Source organism: Haliaeetus leucocephalus, unplaced genomic scaffold, assembly GCF_000737465.1.
Source record: "Haliaeetus leucocephalus isolate CR32 unplaced genomic scaffold, Haliaeetus_leucocephalus-4.0 Scaffold228, whole genome shotgun sequence".
Classification (NCBI taxonomy): Eukaryota; Metazoa; Chordata; class Aves; order Accipitriformes; family Accipitridae; genus Haliaeetus; species Haliaeetus leucocephalus.
This window is the reverse complement of record NW_010972664.1, coordinates 17569346-17591393: the sequence shown is the minus strand read 5'-3', so window position 1 is coordinate 17591393 and position 22048 is coordinate 17569346. Positions and strand designations below refer to the sequence as shown.

Sequence of the window (22048 nt, the reverse complement as noted above, 5' to 3'; positions counted from 1 at the left end):
CATGCATTTTTTTTTGCTTCTTGCCGTATGACCTTGCACTGGGCCTTTAAAGTATATGTTCGCTTTACCAGGAGTCCCATGTTGGCCTGTATAAATTATTTACTTTCTAAGAAATTCTGATGCCAAATATTTCCAGCAGTCATTTCAAGTTGATTCCTCACCTCAGATAAAGATACTAACAAACATCAGTCTTGAGAATAATCCCCGTGGCTCCATTCCTTCTTGCGTGCTAGCCCCTCCCTACAGCTGCCTTACAATCTATCATCTTCACCGATGTGCCACCCTTTGATACGTTTAAGACAGGTTCTGTAGCATGCTACTTTTTAATCAGGTTGGGAGAGCAAAGCAAAGTCCTCACAGAAATTCTTTAGCATATCTGTAATTGGATAGGATGGACAGCAGAGCTAATACGGAAATCTGTTTCTTCCCTTTCTTGTCATGTACTGAGCGTGTTTTTCTTGACTTCATTAGACCTATGCAGGTAAGTGATGGTTTGCTTCTGTGTGGTTTCAAATTATCACCAAAACCAAGACAATTGAGGTCACTTAGGTTTGGTGTTTTTAAATTAATTTACCCCAAATTAAATACTGGGCTTCAGCTTTGTAGGGTCACTTCCTTTTTAAATCTTTGTAATAAAGCTGGAGGAAACATTGAAATGAAAACCTCATTTTGAATTATAGTTTCTTTAAAATGTTACAAGTGTAATGCTTAGAGACATTTTTTTCTTGTCAAGATCAATAAACCAGCAGACATGCCAACTAATTTAAGTGGAAAATGTTACCCACCCTTGCTCCACAGAACTCCAGTTTTGTGATTCTTGTGAGAGACACAATCCTCCTACCTCCCAGCAGATGTAGGATATGATATTCTGGGAGAGGCTGAGCATTTCTGCACTCATGTTAATGTAAGCACAAGCATTCAGCATCCTCCCCTACCTCCAGGGCAAACCACTGGCCACAGAATGCAAACTGTGGACATGTATTAGCAAAACCACTACTGTTTATCAGTGCATTGGACAACTTAAAGTAAAAATGAAGCAAATAAGGAAAGAGAGAAAGAAAAGAAAGTTTTTTATCCTTGAAACATTAATTTCAAGGGAAGTAGAAGGTACGCCTCCCCCCCGCCCCCAAGATAACCGAGGTCAAATCCAGTATGTTATCATGGAAATGCAACACCATCTCTGTAAATAAGTGAAATCTTGGGAAACAGTAAAAGTAGTATTAAGGTTTTGGATGTTTTTAGGTGTTATCCATTGACTACAATTAAGTGGTCTTTTACACTGAAGGTGCACGACACACTGAAGCCAGTATGAATCAGCTAAAGACCAGGTGCTGGCAGCGTAGCTGTGCCAGTTTACGTCAGCTCAATAGAATGGTGTCATTTACACCATGAAGGGAGAGCAAAGGACGTGACCCTGTCTTTACCCATGTCTCTGTAGGTATTTTTGCACCTTTTGGCTTTTTGCACTGCTAGTGCACATTCATGGGAAATACATACAACTCTGATTTTAGTACAATAATAAACATTCTGATCTCTTTAAAAACTAGAAATTAACAAACAGCCATGCCCATATGATGTTTGCAGAAAAGACTACACCGACATACATGAGGACCTAAAAAAGAAATCAATTGGAAAGTGAAGGGAAATTGGATTTCACTGGAGAACTCCCAGAAAGCAAACAAACAAGGAAGAGGGGAACAGGAGGCAGAAATAATGGGGTTAAAAACCAGTAACTCTTAAACACGAGAGCTGTTATTGACACCGATGAGGAAACACACTTCTCACAGGACTATTTTTTATCCAGACGGTGTCCATTCAATGGGAGGAAAGAGAAAGCCGAGGTTGAGGAGCCCCAGGGAGCTGGGACGCGTGAAGGAAAGAGTTAAGGCTGGAGTCACTCTCTCTGAAATGCTCTGTGATGCTGTGCAGTATTTCAGCCCCCAGAGCCTTCCTCCTCCTCCTCCCTCCCTGTGTCGGAGTGGGGAGGAGGCGGGTTCTGCTGAGCTGTTAAATCCTGAGTGAAGTTTCCCCCATTTCCAGTGGCCACGGTTGTCTGAGGCTGGTTCGGAGCGGGGCTGGGGTTACCCTGACATTTCTGGGAGCGTGGCCAGCCAAGAAGGGAAAGAGAAGAAAAGACGAGTCTTTTACAATCTGCTTTTGTCAAAGTGTCGAGAAAGGGGAAAGGGAAGTGTCTTTTTTTTCCAGCATCACATTCCTGTGTTTTTCTTCAGCCTGGAAAATATATTAATGCTGGTGCTTTCCTCTCTGGAAACAAAGGAACTAAACGGGACTGAGGAAGCAAGGAGTGGGAAGAAGGCTTGGGAAGTTTAAAAGAGAGAGACTCGGAGCAGCCTGGAGTTCCCTTTTCTTAAATGAAATCCCTGCCTGTGTGGGTAACCACTACAGCAAAAAGCCAGACCTGCAGGTAAATGGAGAAGCAGAGATCCCAAAGGAAATTTCCGCTAACCTCATCCCACTTGTCAAGAAGGTGAAGAAGAAAGAAAGTTAAAAGACACACAGGAAGACGGACAGGCTCTGGGACCTATTGGGCTGCGTAAAGATAAATCACTGGGCAGCAGCAAAGCTGCATGGCATTGGTCTCCTTTTAAAGGAAAAAGACGTGAAACCTCGTCTCTGGAAGGGGAACTTCCCTGAGAGTGTAAGTCTCAAGTCAAATTTTTGGCTTTCTGCTCTACATACCAGACCATTTCTCTGTGCATGTTTGCATGTGTGTAAGTGAGCGTGAGAGACAGAGAAGGATGCAGATCACAGTGTCCTTTTGGATAGAGAGAGTCATGTTACAAACAGATGATCTCATTTTTGCATAAAATGATTTTGTGCTTTTCAAAAAATAACTGTAAACTGTACAAAGCCACCAGGGCAGGACTGAGGTGTAATCAACACTTTCAAATCACAAAAACTAGCCAGCCTGTGCTTTGATTTTTGTTATCACTTGCGCAAGATACCATCATACTGTTAACATCTAACTTTTTCTTTTTCTCCTCCTCCCCTCAAGCAGATTGCACAATGAACTGGAGGCCAGCTCTCAGCTTAGCCCTGCTGTGGGCAGCATGGCTAGTGTGTGGCTCTAAGACAGGGAGGCTAGCGGAAAGAGGGAGCCATGGAGTTGGGAAAGTGCCCCTGGCTTACAGGGCTCCAAGCAGCCTCCTGAGAAGGTCTGGAGCATCCCTGAGGAATTCGAGCCCAAATCCCCAACACCCCGGCACCAGGAGGCATTCTTCAGCACCTCCAAAGGCACCTGCCAATCTCCTGCAAGGGGAAGCACGTTCCCAGGCCAGGGGCATGGGGACCAGAACGAGACGGGTACAGAGACTCACAGCTGCAGCCAAATACTCCAAGTCTGAGATGATTAAGGACGAAGGGATATCCTCTGCCTCACAGACACGAGTGGTACGTTTCCCTTCAGGGTCAAGTTCCCCCAATGTCCTGGCCAGCTTTGCTGGGAAAAATCGGGTGTGGGTCATTTCTGCCCCCCATGCCTCTGAGGGCTACTACCGGCTCATGATGAGCCTGCTGAAAAATGATGTTTACTGTGAACTGGCTGAGAGGCACATCCAGCAGATTGTGTTGTTCCATGAAGAAGGGGAAGAAGGGGGAAAAGTCAGAAGGATAACCAATGAAGGAAAAATCCTGGAGCAGCCACTAGATCCTGCCCTCATCCCTAAGCTCATGAGCTTTCTGAAGCTGGAGAAGGGGAAATTTGGCATGGTGCTGTTGAAGAAAACTCTGCAGGTGGAGGAAAGGTACCCTTATCCAGTCAGGCTAGAGGCCATGTATGAAGTCATTGATCAGAGCCCCATCAGAAAAATTGAGAAGATGAGGCAGAAGGGCTTCATCCAGACTTGCAAAGCAGCTGGGGTGGAGGGACAAGTGGTTGAGGAAGGCAACAATGGGGGCAGCACCCAGCCTACCCCCGGCGGTGGACATGTCCAGGTGTCAGCAAGGAAGGAGGAGCCAAGGAAGAGCAATAATCAGCCACCAAGGACCAAAACAGTGAGGAAACCGATGACAACCACAGTGGCTACTCCTCTGCCTACAGTAAGGACCACTACGCTCCCTCCCACCACCACCACAACTACGCGCGCCACCACCCGTGCAGTGACAACAGCAAGCCGGTCTACGACAACAACTACACCCCTCCCCACCACGCAGAGGACCTGGACCACAAAGTCACATTCCACCACAGAGTACCACAGGCTGCCAGTAGCCCCCGATGCCACCACGCCACGAGTCACAGTCTCTGAGGATTTCTACTCTCCTGTGTGGAAGGCAAACCGCAGGGACCGGCAGCGCGGCCACCCAGAGAAACATTCGACGGCCACACGGAAACCAAGCAAAGCTACCCGCTATGACAGTTTCACAGAAGTCCCAACAGCTCCCTCAGTGCACTATACAAAGGCAAATGTGGGTAGATTTAAAGATAACCGAACAGACAGAAAGGACTATAACCACAGGGACCTGAATGTCACACCAGGGCAACACAAACCAACTAAGACTAAACCACCGAAAAAGAAGGCCCAAGAAAAGATACTGAACAATGAATATGAAGATAAATATGACCCGAGCAAGCCTGCTAGTTCCCATTTAGAGGAGGAGTTTGCAGCAGGAAATATTCCCCCAAAGAAAGGAAAAGAATCAAAGAAGCACGAGCGAATGGATAAACCTGAGAAGAAGAAGAAGAAAGACAGACCTGACAAGCTACACAAGAGTGAGAAGCAGTCCAAGAAGGACAAAGCTGAGAAAAAGAACAAGCAGGACAAAGACCGTAGCAAGAAGAACAAGAAGGGGAGCAGGACTGAGAATGAGGATTTCCCCAAGTCCAACAAGAAGCCTTTCCTACAGCCTCCCAGGAAATCAGTGACTGACCTCCTGGAATATTTTGAAGGCAAAAGGCGGCTCATTGTAAGTAACTCGTTCATTTGAATCTTATTACCTAAATGAAGTCATATCTCCCTCTTAGTGGGAATATGCGCAACAGGAAGTTTATGGTAGTTTTGCATTGTTCTTTTTTGGTGCTTTCATTTAAGAGGTAAAATTTCTAGACCCAAAAGACCATCAGATTATTTTGTTTCCAGTGGATATGTGGGTGTCAGGATCTGTATAGATATATTGATAAAATGATGTCCCAGTGTGGATTACATCCATTCATTGCTTTAGGGTACTTGCCAATGTTACCACATTTCGATGCTCAGCATGTCCTGCCAGCTGGCACACCTGTTTTATATTGGTGCTGGTGTCCTAAAACTGGAAGCAAGCCAGGTGGCTTGGCAGTACTAGCGCATGTCTGACTGAGGATATGCACAAAGGCATATGATCAGATGCCCTAAAGTAGGATTGTTACATTTGCTATTCTTTCTGGCATTCAGATCTCCTAGATATCTTCAGAGATCCCATGCAAACTTTATTTTGTTTTGGTTTTTTCTCCTGCTGTTTCTATTATACTGTAACACTATGGTAAGTTTTCAAGTCTGAGAAACTCAGCACGGTCTGGAGTTAACTTGTCCCAGGGTTTAATAGTGTTGTATGTTTTTCCAACTACTTATCTAAAAAAACACTTCACCTGGGACAGGAAACAGTTTTAGCTGTAGTACAAATGTTTTTTCTGGCAGATGGCACATACCCTGAAAGGTACACTTGGAAAAACAGTTCTTTAAAAATATTATTGTGGGAGCTGGTTTCTTGCAATTATTCCACTGCAAGCTGGCCTGTTTCACAGTTATTGTCCAATAGTCAGTATCACAAACATAGCTTTGACTTTCATGCCCCATATTCCAATACAAATAGCTAAGATGCCAAGCTAAAATTTCAACCATTGGAATTTAATTAATCATTCTGCTGATGATTCACAGACCTGAGCAGAAGGCAGCTTTCTTCTCCCCCTCCCCATTCTTCCAGCTGTAGGGGCTGTGCAGAGGTAGTAGACTTGCATTCCCCAACATGTTGGAAATGGAGAAAAGCCATATATTTGAAAAATTTGAACTTGACTGAATTTTGCAAATAATGCCTATTAGTTACTTGTTAACTAATACTTAGCCAAATCAAAAGCTCAGAGAGAGAAACTGCACACAAGTTTGGAATCTCTGAAATTTGGTCATATATCTCAACACTGTGGCTTCCAAGAATATGTGTAGCATCAGGACAAATAAAAACAAATTTGAAAAAAGAGCCAAAAGCAGAGCTTACAAATGTCAGGCTGCTAATTCATTACACCAACACAGTCCTGGCAACTTAAAGGACAGTCTGAAATTTGAACCTTCTGATACTAGGCCACATCTCAGCTGGCTCTCCAAGGAAAGAGTTGCACAATATCAGGCTGTCAGGCCAAAACTCACTGAAGACAAATGATTATGCCACGCTGCACTTCACTTTTCCAGTATCTAATACCATCCTCAGCCTGCTTGCTCTGAAGTTTCTTGGAGAATAGGTTTGATTTGGTCATCAGCAAAAGCAGTGACTGAACTCTACTATCTCTTCGCCATGCATGGCACATGTGGAAAACAAAGAACTTCTCAAGCTTCTTTGAATCCATGCATGTGCCTGTTTGCATCCCTTCCTATCAAACTGTTCTGTTCCCTTAGGATCAGTCCTTCCAGCTAGATGAACTCTGTCATTCATGAGTCTTCAAACTCCCTCTCTAAAGAATTACCCTACACTGCTGCAGAAGTGGCTCTACCTCAGTTATTCTCCATTGCTTTGCTATACTTTTATCTTTCAGCCGCTTCAATAGACTGGCTCCCAAGGACATTGTTTCAGTCCTCTCCCAAAAGTTTTTTGAGAGGGACATGAGTTTTTAAGTCCTACACCTCACTAAGGATTTCAGATTTCAGATTGCAGTGTGAATTTCAAATATCCAGACTTTTGAAGGCTATTCTGGGTTAAGTTCAATGAATGACAAATATAGGACCCAGCTGCAGAAACTGAAAAAATGTATGGGTTTTGAGTCCTGCAGCCCCACCGCTCTATAGTGGGGCTTTTATGGCAGCCTTACTAATGTTGAGAAATCTTGGCTTTGTGACTTTGGGTTTTTTGTTTATTTCTCTGTGGTGATGTAATGCTGACCGACAGTCCATATATAACACTCCATTTATACCCACATGCACATATATAGACATGCACATGCACACAGGTGCATGCAAATACAGATAGATACCGTGTATATACTACCTGAATTAAAACAGTCCTGGCACAAAGCTTTGATACAAAGTTTGCTTTGCCTCTTAAATGTTCCCCGCTTTGTTCTACAAGGTTTAATAAAGTAGATCAAATTCAGACTTGACTGTGCATTCCTGCTTACGGCCTCCAAAACTAGGAGGACAACACAAACCAATGTTCTCGTTTTGATCTTAGTCCTCAAATCCTTTTCATGATCCTTTTTTCATTTGAAGCATTTCTATGCCATTTAAAAGCAACGTATTACATGTTATGGCCCAGAAATCAAATCCTCTTTGTGTCGGACTCTCATTCACCTTCATGTCCCAATGCTGTAGTCATGCCAGGGGGCCTTTGCATAAATGAGAGTCAGATCTTATAAGCCCAGAAATGCCTCTTACATTTCAGTACACTGATGAACTGGATTTATAAGGAGTAAATCATAAAAATTAGCCTCCAGGCCCTACAAACTTAAGAAGACAGCTAGAAGATGATTGCACCTCTTACAGACTAAAGCATAAGTTTGCTATTGAAGGATTCTGGTGATTATTTATGACCTTAAACCATAAAATTTGGATCCTGATTCTAACTCCCTTTGTGTTTGGGGGATCGATGGCAGGTGCTTGACTGCAGTTCACTGCTACCAGTTAGAATGATTACATTGCTAGAGCTGCGGCATTCCTCTCCACCTTCTGCTGGAAACTGCTGCATAGGACCACTGCATGCTGTTAGGGACACACCTTCCCTGGAATATTTGCATCTCAGTCACTGACAAAGGATCTAAATTGTGTGCTGTAAACTTTTAAAAGTTAAAACTTTGGAATTGTTAGGAGGCTTTGAAATAAATACTATTAACTGGAGAGATTTTTACACTTTTGTTGTTGCAATTATTCCTCCTCCTGCTCTTCCCCCATAGCCATGCCTTCTCAGCAAATGTAAGTCCTGTAAGACATCAAAGTGGCTTAGAACAAACAAAAGCTAAATCAGCAATTTTCAGATGAGGTCACAATGGCCTTAGCAAGTCTTCAAAGTCTTCTTAATTGGCCATCAGTTACGTAAGTATTCATATAGCCCTAGTTGTCACCCTATGACAGTTAGAACAGCCACTGGGAGCCCTGCCTGGACCATGAGATGAGGCCAGAGAAGCTGCTCTGCCATGTTCCCAGTGCTCCCACTGTTAGTGAGCAGAAGGAATCCTAGATTCATGGCACCACTGAAGGCCGTGAAGGAGACCTGGAGGGACTGGCAGGGCAAGGGATAATAGGAGAGTACATAGTTTTCTGTAAAATCCAGTGCTATTTCTACCAGGACTGTGGAGAGGCAGCGGAAGAGCTGGTGCCACCAGCTGACCGTGCTTCCTAAGGTTTTCCTGTGGCTGGCTGAACACCTTTGGGTCAGGCCTGGGCCTAAAGCTACACTCCAAACATAAATAAATAAAAAAAGGCTACAGAGCTGTCAACAGCTCTGTGGAAAAGGAAGCCCAGTTTGCACACAGTGACTAGTTCTCCTTCAGTAAAATACTCATCTGCTTCATTCCTTATACTAAACAAGCTCTTTTGTCTCTGCCACCAACCAGCTGATCACAACCCCCAAGGCGGACAACACCATGTATGTACAGCAGCGAGATGAATATCTGGAGAGCTTCTGCAAGATGGCAACGAGGAAGATCTCAGTCATTACAATTTTTGGCACCATGAACAACAGCAGCATGAAAATTGACCACTTCCAGCTAGGTTCTTTTTTTTTAATAATTTCTTTCCATCTCGTGGTCACAATACAGACAGCAAAGGGAGAAATCTCCCCAGCTTGGGTCAAGATCTAAGCAAGATCATTTGTTGTGGTCCACCTGCACTTTCGAACCCATTCCTCCTCCTTCCATGCTAACTACCCCTCTTTTGTATTTACATAAGTGTCTCTGGTATTTTCCATGTTTAGGCTTCCAGTGCTGTAACTTGAACACCTTCAGCTTTCTTTGTAGGAATTCTTAAAGCCAGTAAAACAGTGAAACAGTGAAAAGGCAGAAAAATGTGATGAGGGCATGGGACAGAAAGAGGAAATTAGTCTCAGCTCTACCAATATCTTGAATACCAACCTCAACTGTCTAACTGAACCACTACCCTAATACAATGCCCCCCTGCCCGCCCCACCTTGGTTTTTGCAAGACATCAGCCATGGGTGGCTAGGTACTGGCTAGCATGATTTAAACACTGCTTAAAGAAGCTGGCTGTTGTCATGAAGAAGAGGAGATTGGGGGTGGGAAATGCTGAAGGGAACTGTTTGAGATTATATTCAAAACTTGGCCCAAGTTAATCCTGTTTTGAAGTTCAGCATCATTATCTCCCCACTCTGCCATGTAACATTTTCTCACACCTTTGCACTCCTCACAAGGGCATGGAAAAAGCTTCATTTTTCGGGGGCATGCACTGGCTAAACCCAGAACAGAGAGAAGCGTGCTAGTAAGACTCCTTGCTGTGAGTTCCTTTCCTTCCCAGGATCAGCTTTCCTGGTCTTAAGAGCTGATTTTGATATGTTCACAAAGTGAGCATTCTCCTCCACAGGAAGAGGAGGAGAGGGAGGTGGGAGGTCCAGGCACATTTTCCCCTCTGTACTGGTAAACAGAAATTAATTTAGAAGATTTCAACCATAGCCTCTAGGTATGGACAACCTTACAAATTTGTACCAGCATACCTGATATTAAAAGGTTTACCATTTGAAGTCCTATTGCCTCTCTTTACCCATAAAGCAAGATACCCACCAGTGTGACTGCTTATTGCTGGCTATTGTAAAGAGGTTCATCTCATTGAAGCCAGAGGTTTTGGAGGCACTATAAATCAGATTACGTAGGACTTGCAAAGTAGCTCATTCAGCCATATTTAGTACCACCTTCTTTACATACAGAGTTCCCATATAGACAGGTGACACTGGTCATCCATCCCTCTCAGGCAGCTTTGAAACAACTGGTGTCAGTGTTCAGGTCCTGGGGAAGCACCCACCAAAGCCAGTGAGAACCTTTCCTTTCATAACAGTAGGGTTTGGACAAAGACTTCACGTCGCAGTCCAGCAAAGCACTTAAGCTTAGGTGTCTCTTGAATCATGTAAACAATCTCATTGCTGTTTGTGTCTAAAGGTTAACACCACTGTGAATGCTTCGCTGGACGAAGGCAAAGAAATAGTATAAAAGCTGCTAGTTTTGCTTATAAGTCCACCACATCTTTCCTCTGGAAGTTCATCTGGTTTTACCAGACCTTGGAAAGAGATGTGTGATGGAACAGAAAGCTCAGGACCACACCAGCTCCAGGGTATTCCAGGTCTGGCATACAACAGGCCACAAGATGACAGATTTATGTCTGGTTTCCAGCCATGCCTTTACTGCTCTCAGAGAGAGAGCACCTAGCGGGGGACCAGGTGCCTTGTGTCCCTGAATGACTGTAAGTCACAAATCCTGCCAGACTGTCCATTTGTGCACCTCTGTAACAAATCTGGAGCAGTACAGAATTTTCCATATCAAGCCAAGGTTAGTCAAGGTCACTTTTTGTGTACCTAGACCCATCTGCTTGTCAGTGGACTGTTTAGGATTATATTTAGCTCCGGTCTGGCTAATAAACACACATTTACTCTGACATAGACCATACTCTTTCAGCCTGTTCCAAACTTAATCTACACTCAAATTTCCCCAAACCACACAAGTGTATATAACAGCTGACTTCTCACAGGAGGAATTAAGCTGTTGAAGAAAAGCCATAGTCTTAGAAGGGTGTAAGTTAAACCTTACATGAAGTTCACGTTACATTTTTTGCCCGAAACACCAAATCCTGAGCTTTTAAAAATGTTTAAATAATACAAACATCTTTCTATTCTACCTCCCCTTCTCCTCTACCCTTCCTGCTTGCATGGCCTCTTCATGGCTTACTCTCTGTGAGCATCAGAGGCAGCAAAAGCTCCCAAGAAACATTTTGTTCATGGTGTTCATGCTGTAGTGAGAAGCCTTAGCACCCAGCATGATGGGGTCTACTGGTAGTGCTGCATCTCAGGACTGAAATACAAATGACAACAACAGAAAAGTCCACAGAAAAGACTTTTCACTTGAAATTTCAAACATATTTAGAAGTAGTGAATGAAAAAGAGCTCATTAACACTGTTTGGCCAAGATCAGCTCATACTGAAACCAAAGAGCATTTCCCAGTTTCCCACTGGAATGACACAAAAGCTGAGTGTCACTGCAGAGGTCTTCTCATCACCCTGAGTTTGCCATGTGGTCTCTTTTCTCCAACTCATGGGAACAGGGCTTTAGTCAACTAAACACCAGTCCCAGGCTACCCACTTTACAATCAAAGCCAATACCTAATCTATTAGGCCACTGTACTGCTACAACAAACTGCTGAACTTCTCTGCAACGTCATGAGTTATTTCTAAAGAGTAACTCATCTCCCCAAGCTGTCTAGCTGCTAAAGATGTATGGATAAAAAATTCCATACTCTTTCAGTGACCTTTCTAGAAAGAGCAAAGAGAATGAGGACTTTGCAGGTAGCAGCAGACAGTCTCAACTCCTGTTGTTGTTCACGCTGATCCCAGATGTACTTTAAGAAGTGGAGGTCAGGGACAAGTAGTGAATTGGAAAGAGGCAATTAGATTAACTTCTTTTTTTTCTCCCTAGAAATTACTTCCAAGTTTGAAAGGCAGGCCAGCCTTTGTGGTATTATTCCCCCCCCCCGCCCCGAAACATTTTTCTGTATCACTCTTGTAATTTAATTTTCTTCTTTACATCGTAAGTTTTGAAAGAAAAATCTCCTAACAATGAAACTCTAAAGTGCTATCTTCATGTTGGTATCTAGAGTCTTTAAAGCAGAAGAGTGCTATGGGTCAGCTGGTCTAAGGTACTGCACCATATAGCTGTTTTTCATCACATTTCACACTAACATCTTTTGCATTACTCTACCTCTATATAGCCCTATGAGGTAGTCTTTGCTTTTGTAGGGAACTGTTTGCAGGCAGAAGTATGAATTTTTGGTCTATGTTTTAATGGTCATGCTTGCCATTAGTAACATGTAAATCTCACTTATGAAGCATTGGTGCATGATTTACATATGTTTTACGAAGTCAATAACCAATTAGCACATCCAGCAACTCATCCAATGGGGAATTTATAACATTGCCTACAATTCTTTACAAAACTTTCAACTGAGGTACATGTAACCATGTAAAACCATAAATTATATCAATAGCTAGATTAGTATAACCATATTTTAACATTTGCTGGTTTGTTGGGGTTTTTATTCTGTAAGAAGCAGGTCCAAGGTGTGAAACCTAAAGGTCAAGTTCTGATTCAGACATTTTCCCAAGGTTTTAATTCAGAAGTTTCGTTCAGTCTATTACACAGATTGAACCTACTGCAAAATTTGATCAGTATGCTCCTTAAAGGCTATGGATGTTTAGAAAATTATTTAAAATGCCCTCTTGTATAATGAATGAAATCTTTTCTGTTGCTGTGTGCTCAACCCAGATCAATTCATCTCATCTGTATTTGCTGGTGAATAATGGTGGAGCAGGGGACTGGAAAGCTGTACCTCTGGATTCTAGCTCTTGATCGGCTGTCACATCTCTGTTTGACTTCAGGCAGGTCACTTAAGCCGTGGCTGGGATTTATACGAGAGGATATGAATATTTATATTCATAGTGGTGTCACAGGGCATAAGCAAGTAACATTTGCAGAGAGGTCTTTGGTGCTCAGGTGACATTTCACTTTGTGTGTGATTTAGCTTGTCTTTAGCTTTCCAGGCCCACAGTTGCAGACGGAGGACAGTGTTCCAGCACTGTCGCAGTTGTATAGCACTGTGCTGGATGCTACAGCTGAGGCTGAGCTGATGACATGGAGGACTTGGCCCTTATACACCCTGGTTCCAGGGGAAGTAAGAAACCTCAGTATCTCCACAGGCTTGTCTTGTACATGCTTCAACTATCTGTCTTCAGAGTTCTTTTTCTCCTCAAGTGTTTCTGAATGTTTTCTTAGGGTAGAGCAGTGAGTAGGTACAAATCATTCTCAAAATTTAAGTTTTTTCCTGTCAGGGTGCTAGAATGGGAAATGAACATCAGCAAGCAGATGGAGGAGTGCCACAGCAGGGTATGTAGAGTGAGCTGAAGAGCTAGGCCTGCAGTATTCAAGACACATTAAACAGTTTCTGGTTTCTTGTTGTCACTAAACGTCCCATGTAATTTTTTAAGACTGGCAAGGTTAACTCTAGTGTCCTGGCCAACCCCAAGCTGTTCTAGCTATATTTTACTGATCCAAATTCTCTATGCTGTTTCATTTGGATATGGTGCTTTCCAGCTCCTGTCCTAAATTGTTGAACAGTTTCTATTTTCTATTCCAGAAGTAGCTGCATTTCAGGAGCTGGTGAAATGATTAGTACATGCATATACATGTATAAGCATATTGAAAAAATCTGAAAGATCTTCCAGGAAAGAGCAGCCAACCAAGATTTTTCAAAAGTAGAAATGTTGAATACTGAAGTGCATGTACCCTAGGATAAACTGATTTTCAAAAAATATGGGGATTGAAAACTGGACAGTTAAAAGCCATAGTGCCATACCGATATTTTTTAATAACTTGCCCATGCAGCAGGAAAAGGGATTCTGGGAAATGAATTTCCCCCTTTCTTTCAAGGTGAAATTAAAGGCAGAGTGCTGTGTGATTCCACCCATGACTATTTCTCCTTTGTCTCACATTAAGATAATGAAAAGCCCATGAAAGTGATAGAGGATGAAGATCTTGTGGACCAGCAGCTCATCAGTGAGTTGAGGAAAGAGTATGGGATGACCTACAATGACTTCTTCATGGTGCTGACGGACACTGATATGAAGGTCAAGGTGAGGGTTTCGACTCTTTGAAAGAAAAGGCATTGAAAAAATATGAAAAAATTGAAAAATTTTAGGAAATTACACTACAGGCTTGCATGTGAGGCACATAAGAGACTGATGCAGGACTTGGTCATTGCTGAAGGACAATAAAAAGGACAGAGAAATTTTCAGGAATTAGGTAGTTATCTTCATTTTCTGTAGTTAGGGGATTTCAGGAATTGTGGGTTTCTGCTGGGATGGTGAGCTGACACCATAGGAACAGGACCCCCCACTGGCAGGGGTTTTAATGTAGTAGCTGGCATTATAAAACACATAGTTTGGCTGCTCAGTGGGATGACAGCACATTGCACATGGACAATGCTCTAACTGAATGGCCTTACAAAAGAATATAATGACAATTTGTTGCCTGCAATGACCTGGCCTTATCACATTGGGCAAATACTGAAAATATACCACTTCCAAAGACCAGTCTGACTGCAAAAACAGTAATATTTTCCATGGTTTCTAATCTGTTTCAGACCTTGTTACCTGTGTGTAAACAGCAATACTTGAATCTCTATATATCCTACAGTGCTGTGATACATGCAGAAAGACTGCTAATATGTGCATCCTTTTACCCATCTGTTCTTTTTTTCTTAACAGCAATACTATGAAGTACCCATAGCAATGAAGTCTGTGTTTGATTTGATCGACACCTTCCAGTCACGAATTAAAGACATGGAAAGACAGAAAAAAGAGGGCATTGTCTGCAAAGAAGATAAGAAGCAATCCCTTGAGAGTTTCCTATCCAGGTATTACCTTCTGTTCTTATCTGCTGCTAGTTCTAATAATTATTGTCTTATTGGAAAAATACCCATCCAACTATTTCTGTGATTTTTTAGTATAGATTTCTCAGTATATACAGTGTTAAGCAAATACAGAGAAGTAGCCATAGCTGAATGCAGTCTTCTACAGAGCACTGGAAGTCAGGATGCATGTTGTGTTTCCAGACTCACTGCACATTCTTTGGATACTAACTTTCTGTACCTCAGTTCGCCCATCATGACATGGAGATAATAACGCTGATTTGCGTTAGAAGAGCAAATAAGGACTAATTCACAGATTAGCGAACACAGCTCAGTGTTTTGAATGTATGAAGCGTAGTGTTTATGTGCTTCAATCATCAACCATCACAATCTCATTAATCTCATTTTAATCCCTTCCATGTAGCTCGAATCAGTAATTAATTCTCTATAACTTCCTTCTTATCCTGCTTGAGATAACAGTTGGTCTTTGCCAGTATTAGTCATGCGTATTACTAAAGGTCTTGCAGATGTCTCTTGCAAAATGTTTGAGAGACCTTCTGCAGAAAGACAGTTTTGTTCATGAAATCTTTATATGCTGTGTTACTGCTCTACCTGCAAGACCTGAATTCCAGGCCATAAACATGTTTGGACTGTGGGAATTCAGATCCACAGGAGAGCTCTGCAGCTATAGCCCTCTCTGTTACAGGATAATTTACATGAAATTAGGGTACCCCATAACTCTAGGCTTTACCTGTTACTACTGCATCCTCCTCACCTACTATCAGAATCCATGGGAAGACACCGTTAATGCCAGATGGCTATAAAAATAAATGAGGCGGCATGATGGATTATGACTTGAGGAGGAAAGGAGCAACAGGTAAATGATTAGGTTGTTGGTTCATAAACATTTTAAAATTCGATGGCCACTTCAACAGAAAGAGAACCTTTAACAAGATCCACCCCACCCACCTCACCACCTCCTGTTTAGGTCTTAGTGATTCATCCTCAAGACCACCAAGAGAACCACAGTTTGTAAACAGCTGGCCAACACAAGAAAGAGCTTGTATGCTGGAAAGTGACAGACCCAAAACCTTCTTTGCTTGGAAACAGCCCTAGCAAGAAACACACATTAGAAAAAGAAGCAGGAGAAATGCACAAAATTGCATCTATAAACAGAACTGTCACTGCACAGAACGCATTTGTTGTCTGTGAAACAAGCATTGGGCTTTAACTATTGGGTGGATTTCACTAGCCATGTTAACCGGTCAGACTCCCAGCAAGATTCATTCCAGCTTTGTTCAAGATTATCTTCCCAGCTGAACAAGAGTCCTGGCATCATCTCCCCGGTGTTGCTCATTGGGGAGGTCAGTTATAATAATGCAAATACTGTTCTTAAGAAGCCTGGCTGGCATGAGACCATGAGAGCCAGAGCTGGCTTGAGTAATGTTTAAAAGCCACATTTATCAGGAGGAGATCCTTGAGTTTGGGGAGGGGGGTGGGGGAGAGTCCCCCTTTAACACCAAGACACTTAGCTGTGCTGCTCTCTGGCCTCACAAACAAGAATGGGATGCAAAATATGTAGAAGAGGAAGAAAGGATGCACCCAGAGAAGGGGCTGGCAGATTTGTCAGTACAGGAGTATTGGCCTGTGGCTTCTGATGTCAGAAATAAGTATTGGTGAACTAACAGCTGTGAAGGACCAACTGAATTAATTTCTCAGTAAGATGTAGCCCCAGACAAACATACCAAGTATAGGGATTGCCTGGGGCAGAAGGATCAACAGCCTGAGTGGCTGTCGATCTTTTTCAACTCTGTGCATCTCCAATGGAGATACTCAAAATACCAGAAAGGAATTAAGAGTATCTTAAAGCAGCTCACAGATAAAATTCCATCCTGATTTGTGCTCTAGACAAAATATGATCCGATGTTTACATTCTCGGTCACAGTTTATAGGTAGCCAGGTGCCTTTGCTATATAAAATATCACACAGATTATTTTTTTTCCCATTTTCAGAATAACAACATAAAACTTCCCCCCTTTCCTTAATGTCACATGTGATTCTTAATGCTTCTCATTACTATTGACATAACTGTATACATATGCCCATGTCTCTTTGCTGTTCCTCCTGGGCACAATTAAAGTTGGGGAGCTTTACTTTTCAAGGATTTACTTTTTTAATTACAAAAACACACACAGTATCAGCCAGCCAACAAGACAAAGACACCAGCATTCTTCTGTGACTTTCAGCAAGTCCCACCATTATTTTCTGCTTCTCTCACATAGAACAGAATTGACACATTGCATTAGCCTTTGAGATCTTCACATGGTGCTGCAGAAAGGCAGGCTATTATTATAACAGAGTAACATCTGCATCCATTTAAAAGATCATTTCCTGCTATAAAAATACCCCTGCAGCTTTGCAAATTCCTATAAATCTGATTTATTTAGATTTAGTGGAAAAGTACCTTTATTCAAAAAAGGGGTTGTTTGGAGAGTATTAAACCCCCCTATAGTTAGAATTTTTAAAGGTTTCAAGTGTCCTTATGGCATTGCCTTTCCTTGAGAGGACAACAGAAGGTACTCCTGGTGCAAAAGTTTGCTAGATGGGGCATCCCATATTAAAGAAATACCCAAGATTTATTTTATTGCCCCATGCATGCCTTATATAGCCACAGGCTCACACAACCACATACTTACAAACAAGCTCAGATTTAAAGCCATGTTAAAGGTATTTTGAGCAAGTGTGGTATAGGAGAAAAAGAGGTCAGTGAATATTTACACAGAAGTATGAGTTATGTCTGAAATGAAGATACACCCTAATTCTCAGACAGCCCTTGGACTGCAAAATAACTGTGCAGTTCCAGCAGTGGTCAATGACGTAAAAGCTAAATGTCTAGTGAGAAATTCTACAGGAATCTTTCTTTCTCTTGAATATACACTTCTCAGCATTGTTGTAACTACTGAAGGGGGCTTTGAGCAAAGATCATAAGCTTTGCAGTGTTTGTTTGGCAAAGCAGTGAAACTAGATGTTTCTTTGAGAGTTTTGGAGTTGTAAAATTCCAAACAGGCTTTATCCTCTCCCAGTAATGGATAGAACTGGGAAGATCTCCCATCCAGCTGTTACTTAGAAGTTGTGAGAGGTATGACATATCTCAGCCTACAGAGAACAAAAATGCTGAGAGGACTTGAGTCACGTGTCATGACCATGCCCTGTCGCACTCTCTTCCCCTCCCAGATTCCGATGGAGAAGGCGGCTGGTGGTGATCTCTGCTCCCAGTGATGAGGACTGGGCTTATTCCCAGCAGCTTGCTGCTCTCAGTGGACAAGCCTGCAATTTTGGTGAGTCAAAAGAAATTATACTCTTGCTCCCCCAACCCACATCCTTCCTGGTGATGTGATGGATTCCTTTGCTAAAGTCTGAAGCTAGACAGTCTGAGGAGTCTGACAACTGAAAAGTTTGCCATAGCTACTCCAAATCCAAATAGAAAAGATTATACTAAGCAGGTAGTACAGCATACACTGACAGCTAAGACAGCTAAACAAAATGTTCCCTGGAATCATTTGTGTGAAGCAGAAAAGGTTAGCACTCCAAAGCTTCTCTTCGGGATTGTACTTCAGGAGATCAATAGTATTTTCTTTTTCTCCCTGCACAAATTAACAACATAAGTACAATGCTTTGGGAAGGGCAGATCCTCTAATACCCAACTCAAACTGGGCCAGGTATCAGGGAGATGCATGGAAATCAGGCTTTTTTCTTTTCCTTCCTGCTTCATTGCCAAAACCTGTAAAAATATTAATGGAAGCCACTTTAATCCAATAAGGACCCTCCCAGCCCCCTAACTAGGTACTTAAAATCCAACCACATAGTCAGTGGAGAGAGATGTGCTCCTCCAGGAGGCAATTAAGAGCAAGACCCAGAAACACTCTTCTGCCTTTCCATTATGAAGCGCAGAGAGACTCATTCCTTAACTTAGGTTCCTAGCAATGCAAATACCATACAGGGCCTAGACTTGACTCCTACAACAGAATGAAACAGATCCCATTCAAATGCTGCTATTTCAATACACTTCAATTATGCCTGAAGGGAGATCTGCACAGTATCACTGTTTATTCATAATCACCTGGCTTTCATTCAGAGCATCAGCAGCATCTCATTTGGTAACTACCGAAGTAAACTGTGACATGGACCACTATAAAATGCTTTCTGAAGAACAGAATGGAACCAAACCAGCTAATTCTCCCCACCCCTTGCTAGGGACAGCTTGAAGGAGATCCAGTGAGTTTCTAAAGTGTTTGTCCTCAATGGGTGTTGTAATTAAGTGATAGGTTTTCCAAGCATCTTACCTCCAAGTTGTAAAAACAGTTGCACCAAATATTTTGTAGATTGTACAGACTCATGTTACATGAACAGTTTCTACAGCCTCTAAGGTCCTTCTTTAAAGCAGAGGCAACAGTCCAAGCCTCTGCCTAGAACAAATGAAAGAAGTGTATACCTGTCATAAGCCATTCCCTGCAGTCATTTGGAGTTTAACTGTGATAGGTTATATTGCCTCTAAATACTTCGTTGCTGTATGACAAGTAAGAGCTTTACTAGTGAACAGAACAGTGCAGAAACATTCTGAATTTGGGGAATGGCCTCTGCAACTTACTAGCATGTCTGATGCTTGTATCCCTATGCTACAGAACCACACCAAATGCTGTTGTCCTTGTGACACTAGCAACAGCTTTTATGCAACTGATACCACGTTTACTCGACGCACGAGCTTATCACCACTTTTGGGACAGGTGGTGTGACTGGCAGAAACTCCACAGAAATCAGTAACTCTTCCTCCTAGAGGGCTGGCTGAGATTGGCCCCTAATTTAGCACGCACAGACCTGGCTGATGAAACCGAAATCTGCCCAAAAATGAGCAGAAAGATCTGGTCTGATCCAAAACCTCCTTCATTTCCTCCACAGGTCTGCGCCATATCACTATCCTCAAATTGCTAGGACTTGGAGAAGATATTGGAGGTGTCTTAGAGTTGTATCCCATTAATGGTAAGTGACTGTTTCCAGTTTCTTCAGCACTACCCATGAAGGGCATTACATAATGCTGAGTGTTTCTTTGCTGTAATTTCTTTAGAGAGACGGGTATGACTGTGTTTTTCTCTTTTGTTTTGGTTCTTTTAAGAAAAAAGATGACACAAAAGCAAACAAAAAGCTTTCTTGGTATTCCTATGCGAAACATCATATAGCTTCTACCACATCTACCACATCCCATATCTCATATATCATGACAGTTCAAGAGTGAGACTCTATACTGCCATTAATGACCCAGCAAATTCATGCTGCAATTCTTCACACTATCACACTTCAGTCCTTGTGATTTATTTCACTGTGACTATTTTTCACATACACCTTCTGCATTACATGAACCAGTGACCCAAACTGCATAGAAGCCAGAGAAGTGCATGTGTGTTGGGTGACAAAAAGGTGTGCCACACTAGCAGCTTCAGTCTAGAGAGTAAAGACAAATTTACTAAACCTAACAAAACTGTTAAAAATACATCTTTAGTTCACAGTGGAGCAGTTTCATTTTGGAACCAGGAAAACCTGAACTTGTAAATGACAAGAATCTTACATTGCCAACTCTTGAGCTGTATCCTATCTCAAGTTGCTAACTCACTTACCTACAAACCGTCATCATTGCTTAAACAAAATATCAATGCTGTTTTTATGTCATCACTTTCTAGGAAGCTCTGCTGTAGACCGAGAAGATATCCCAGCTAATTTGGTGAAAGACATTCGAAATTATTTCCAAATTAGCCCAGAATATTTCTCAATGCTTCTAGTTGGGAAAGATGGAAATGTCAAATCCTGGTATCCTTCTCCAATGTGGTCTATGGCGATTGTGTATGATCTGATTGATTCCATGCAGCTTCGGCGACAGGAAATGACAATTCAGCAATCGCTCGGCATGCAGTGCCCAGATGATGAGTATGGTGGGTATGGTTACCATAGCTATCACCAAGGATACCAGGAAGGTTACCAAGATGACTACCGTCACCACGGAAGTTACCACCATGGATATCCATACTGAAAAGAGCAACTTAGCCTCCAACTGCCCCATGTCTTGTCTTCTAATAGCTATCCAAGCAATAGATGGCTGGTTGCAGAAAGTCTTCCCAGGCCATCCAGATACCCATGCCTCGTTCTTCCACTGTTCAATTAAAGGACTTTGGTCATTTGCCTTCTCAAAAATGCAGAAGCCTTCACAGTGAAGCAATTCAAACCAGTAGTATTGAAGCTTTAAACAATAAAGACTCCTTTATATTTTTAAGCCTTTATAAACAAAGGGGATCAGCAGGTGCTGTTTGTATTAAAACCAAACAACCCCCCCGCCACAGCCCCAGTCCATGGACACTACTGTAGGGCAGGACTCAAACTGTCCAACAAATATTGCAATGCTCTTTTTAGTACTTTTTTCTAAGGAGAAAAAAATTAAGTATATTTATTGGAAAGTGAGATTGCATTGTGCTCATGAAAAGAAGCAAAGAATCACACTTCAGGACTTTCCCAGAAAAGGAAAATTTAAGAAAGAAGCATGGGGCAGGCTCTTTAATAATAACAATAACAACAATAAAACCCTTTTGAAGTACCTTGTCTAAAAAACCAGCATCCCTTTTACAGTGCATTAACATTGTAATTAGCTGACTTTATCAATGAAAATAAGAATTTATGGCTATGGCAAGATTTGTTCCAGTACAATACAATGTAAAGTTCTTAACTACAAAGCTTGCTGCATGGCCATTTATTCTTTTAATTGGGGTCCCTGTTCTCTTAGGTCCTGCCCACCTGACAGTTAAATCCAAGTTAATGAGAGCTAAGTGGAAACACCAACCATAGTTAGCATTGTCTGAAATACAGAAAACTGAAAAGCATTATTTTCATCAGAAAAAAAGGAAAAAAATTCTCATTCATATATATTTTAAATGAGTTGTAACTAGCTCTCTATAACAATGTTTTTAATTAAACTATTGCTCTAAATTTCAAATTTCCTTCTACCTCTTCTTCACATACCCTCCCCCTTGAAAAAAAAAAAAAAAAAGACTAAAAGTTTATAAAACTACTTGGAAATAATTTGGTCTGCTACTAAACCAGCTCTATTTCTCCCACACTTTCCAAAATGGTTTTCTTCTCTTTTCACTGGTGTCTTTGGGCATTGGATCTGTTGCACCACCCTACTCCTACTGAAATCA

The 22048-nt window shown here is 42.0% G+C and overlaps 1 protein-coding gene across 2 annotated transcripts; it reads left to right on the top strand.

The window, feature by feature from the left end:
- Nucleotides 1-2048: 2048 nt before the first annotated feature.
- CCDC80 (coiled-coil domain containing 80) lies at nt 2049-21584 on the top strand. Of its 2 annotated transcripts, XM_010567409.1 has the most exons (9): nt 2055-2504; nt 2612-2659; nt 3020-4923; nt 8747-8903; nt 13898-14034; nt 14668-14816; nt 18045-18148; nt 19767-19847; nt 20543-21284. In XM_010567409.1, the coding sequence occupies exons 3-9, from the start codon at nt 3028-3030 to the stop codon at nt 20887-20889; spliced, it is 2871 nt and encodes a 956-aa protein (XP_010565711.1). In that variant the 5' UTR covers nt 2055-2504; nt 2612-2659; nt 3020-3027; the 3' UTR covers nt 20890-21284. The 2 variants fall into 2 exon arrangements, with proteins under 2 accessions (XP_010565710.1, XP_010565711.1); XM_010567408.1 differs by having other exon boundaries at nt 2049-2659; nt 20543-21584.
- The last annotated feature ends 464 nt before the right edge of the window (nt 21585-22048 follow it).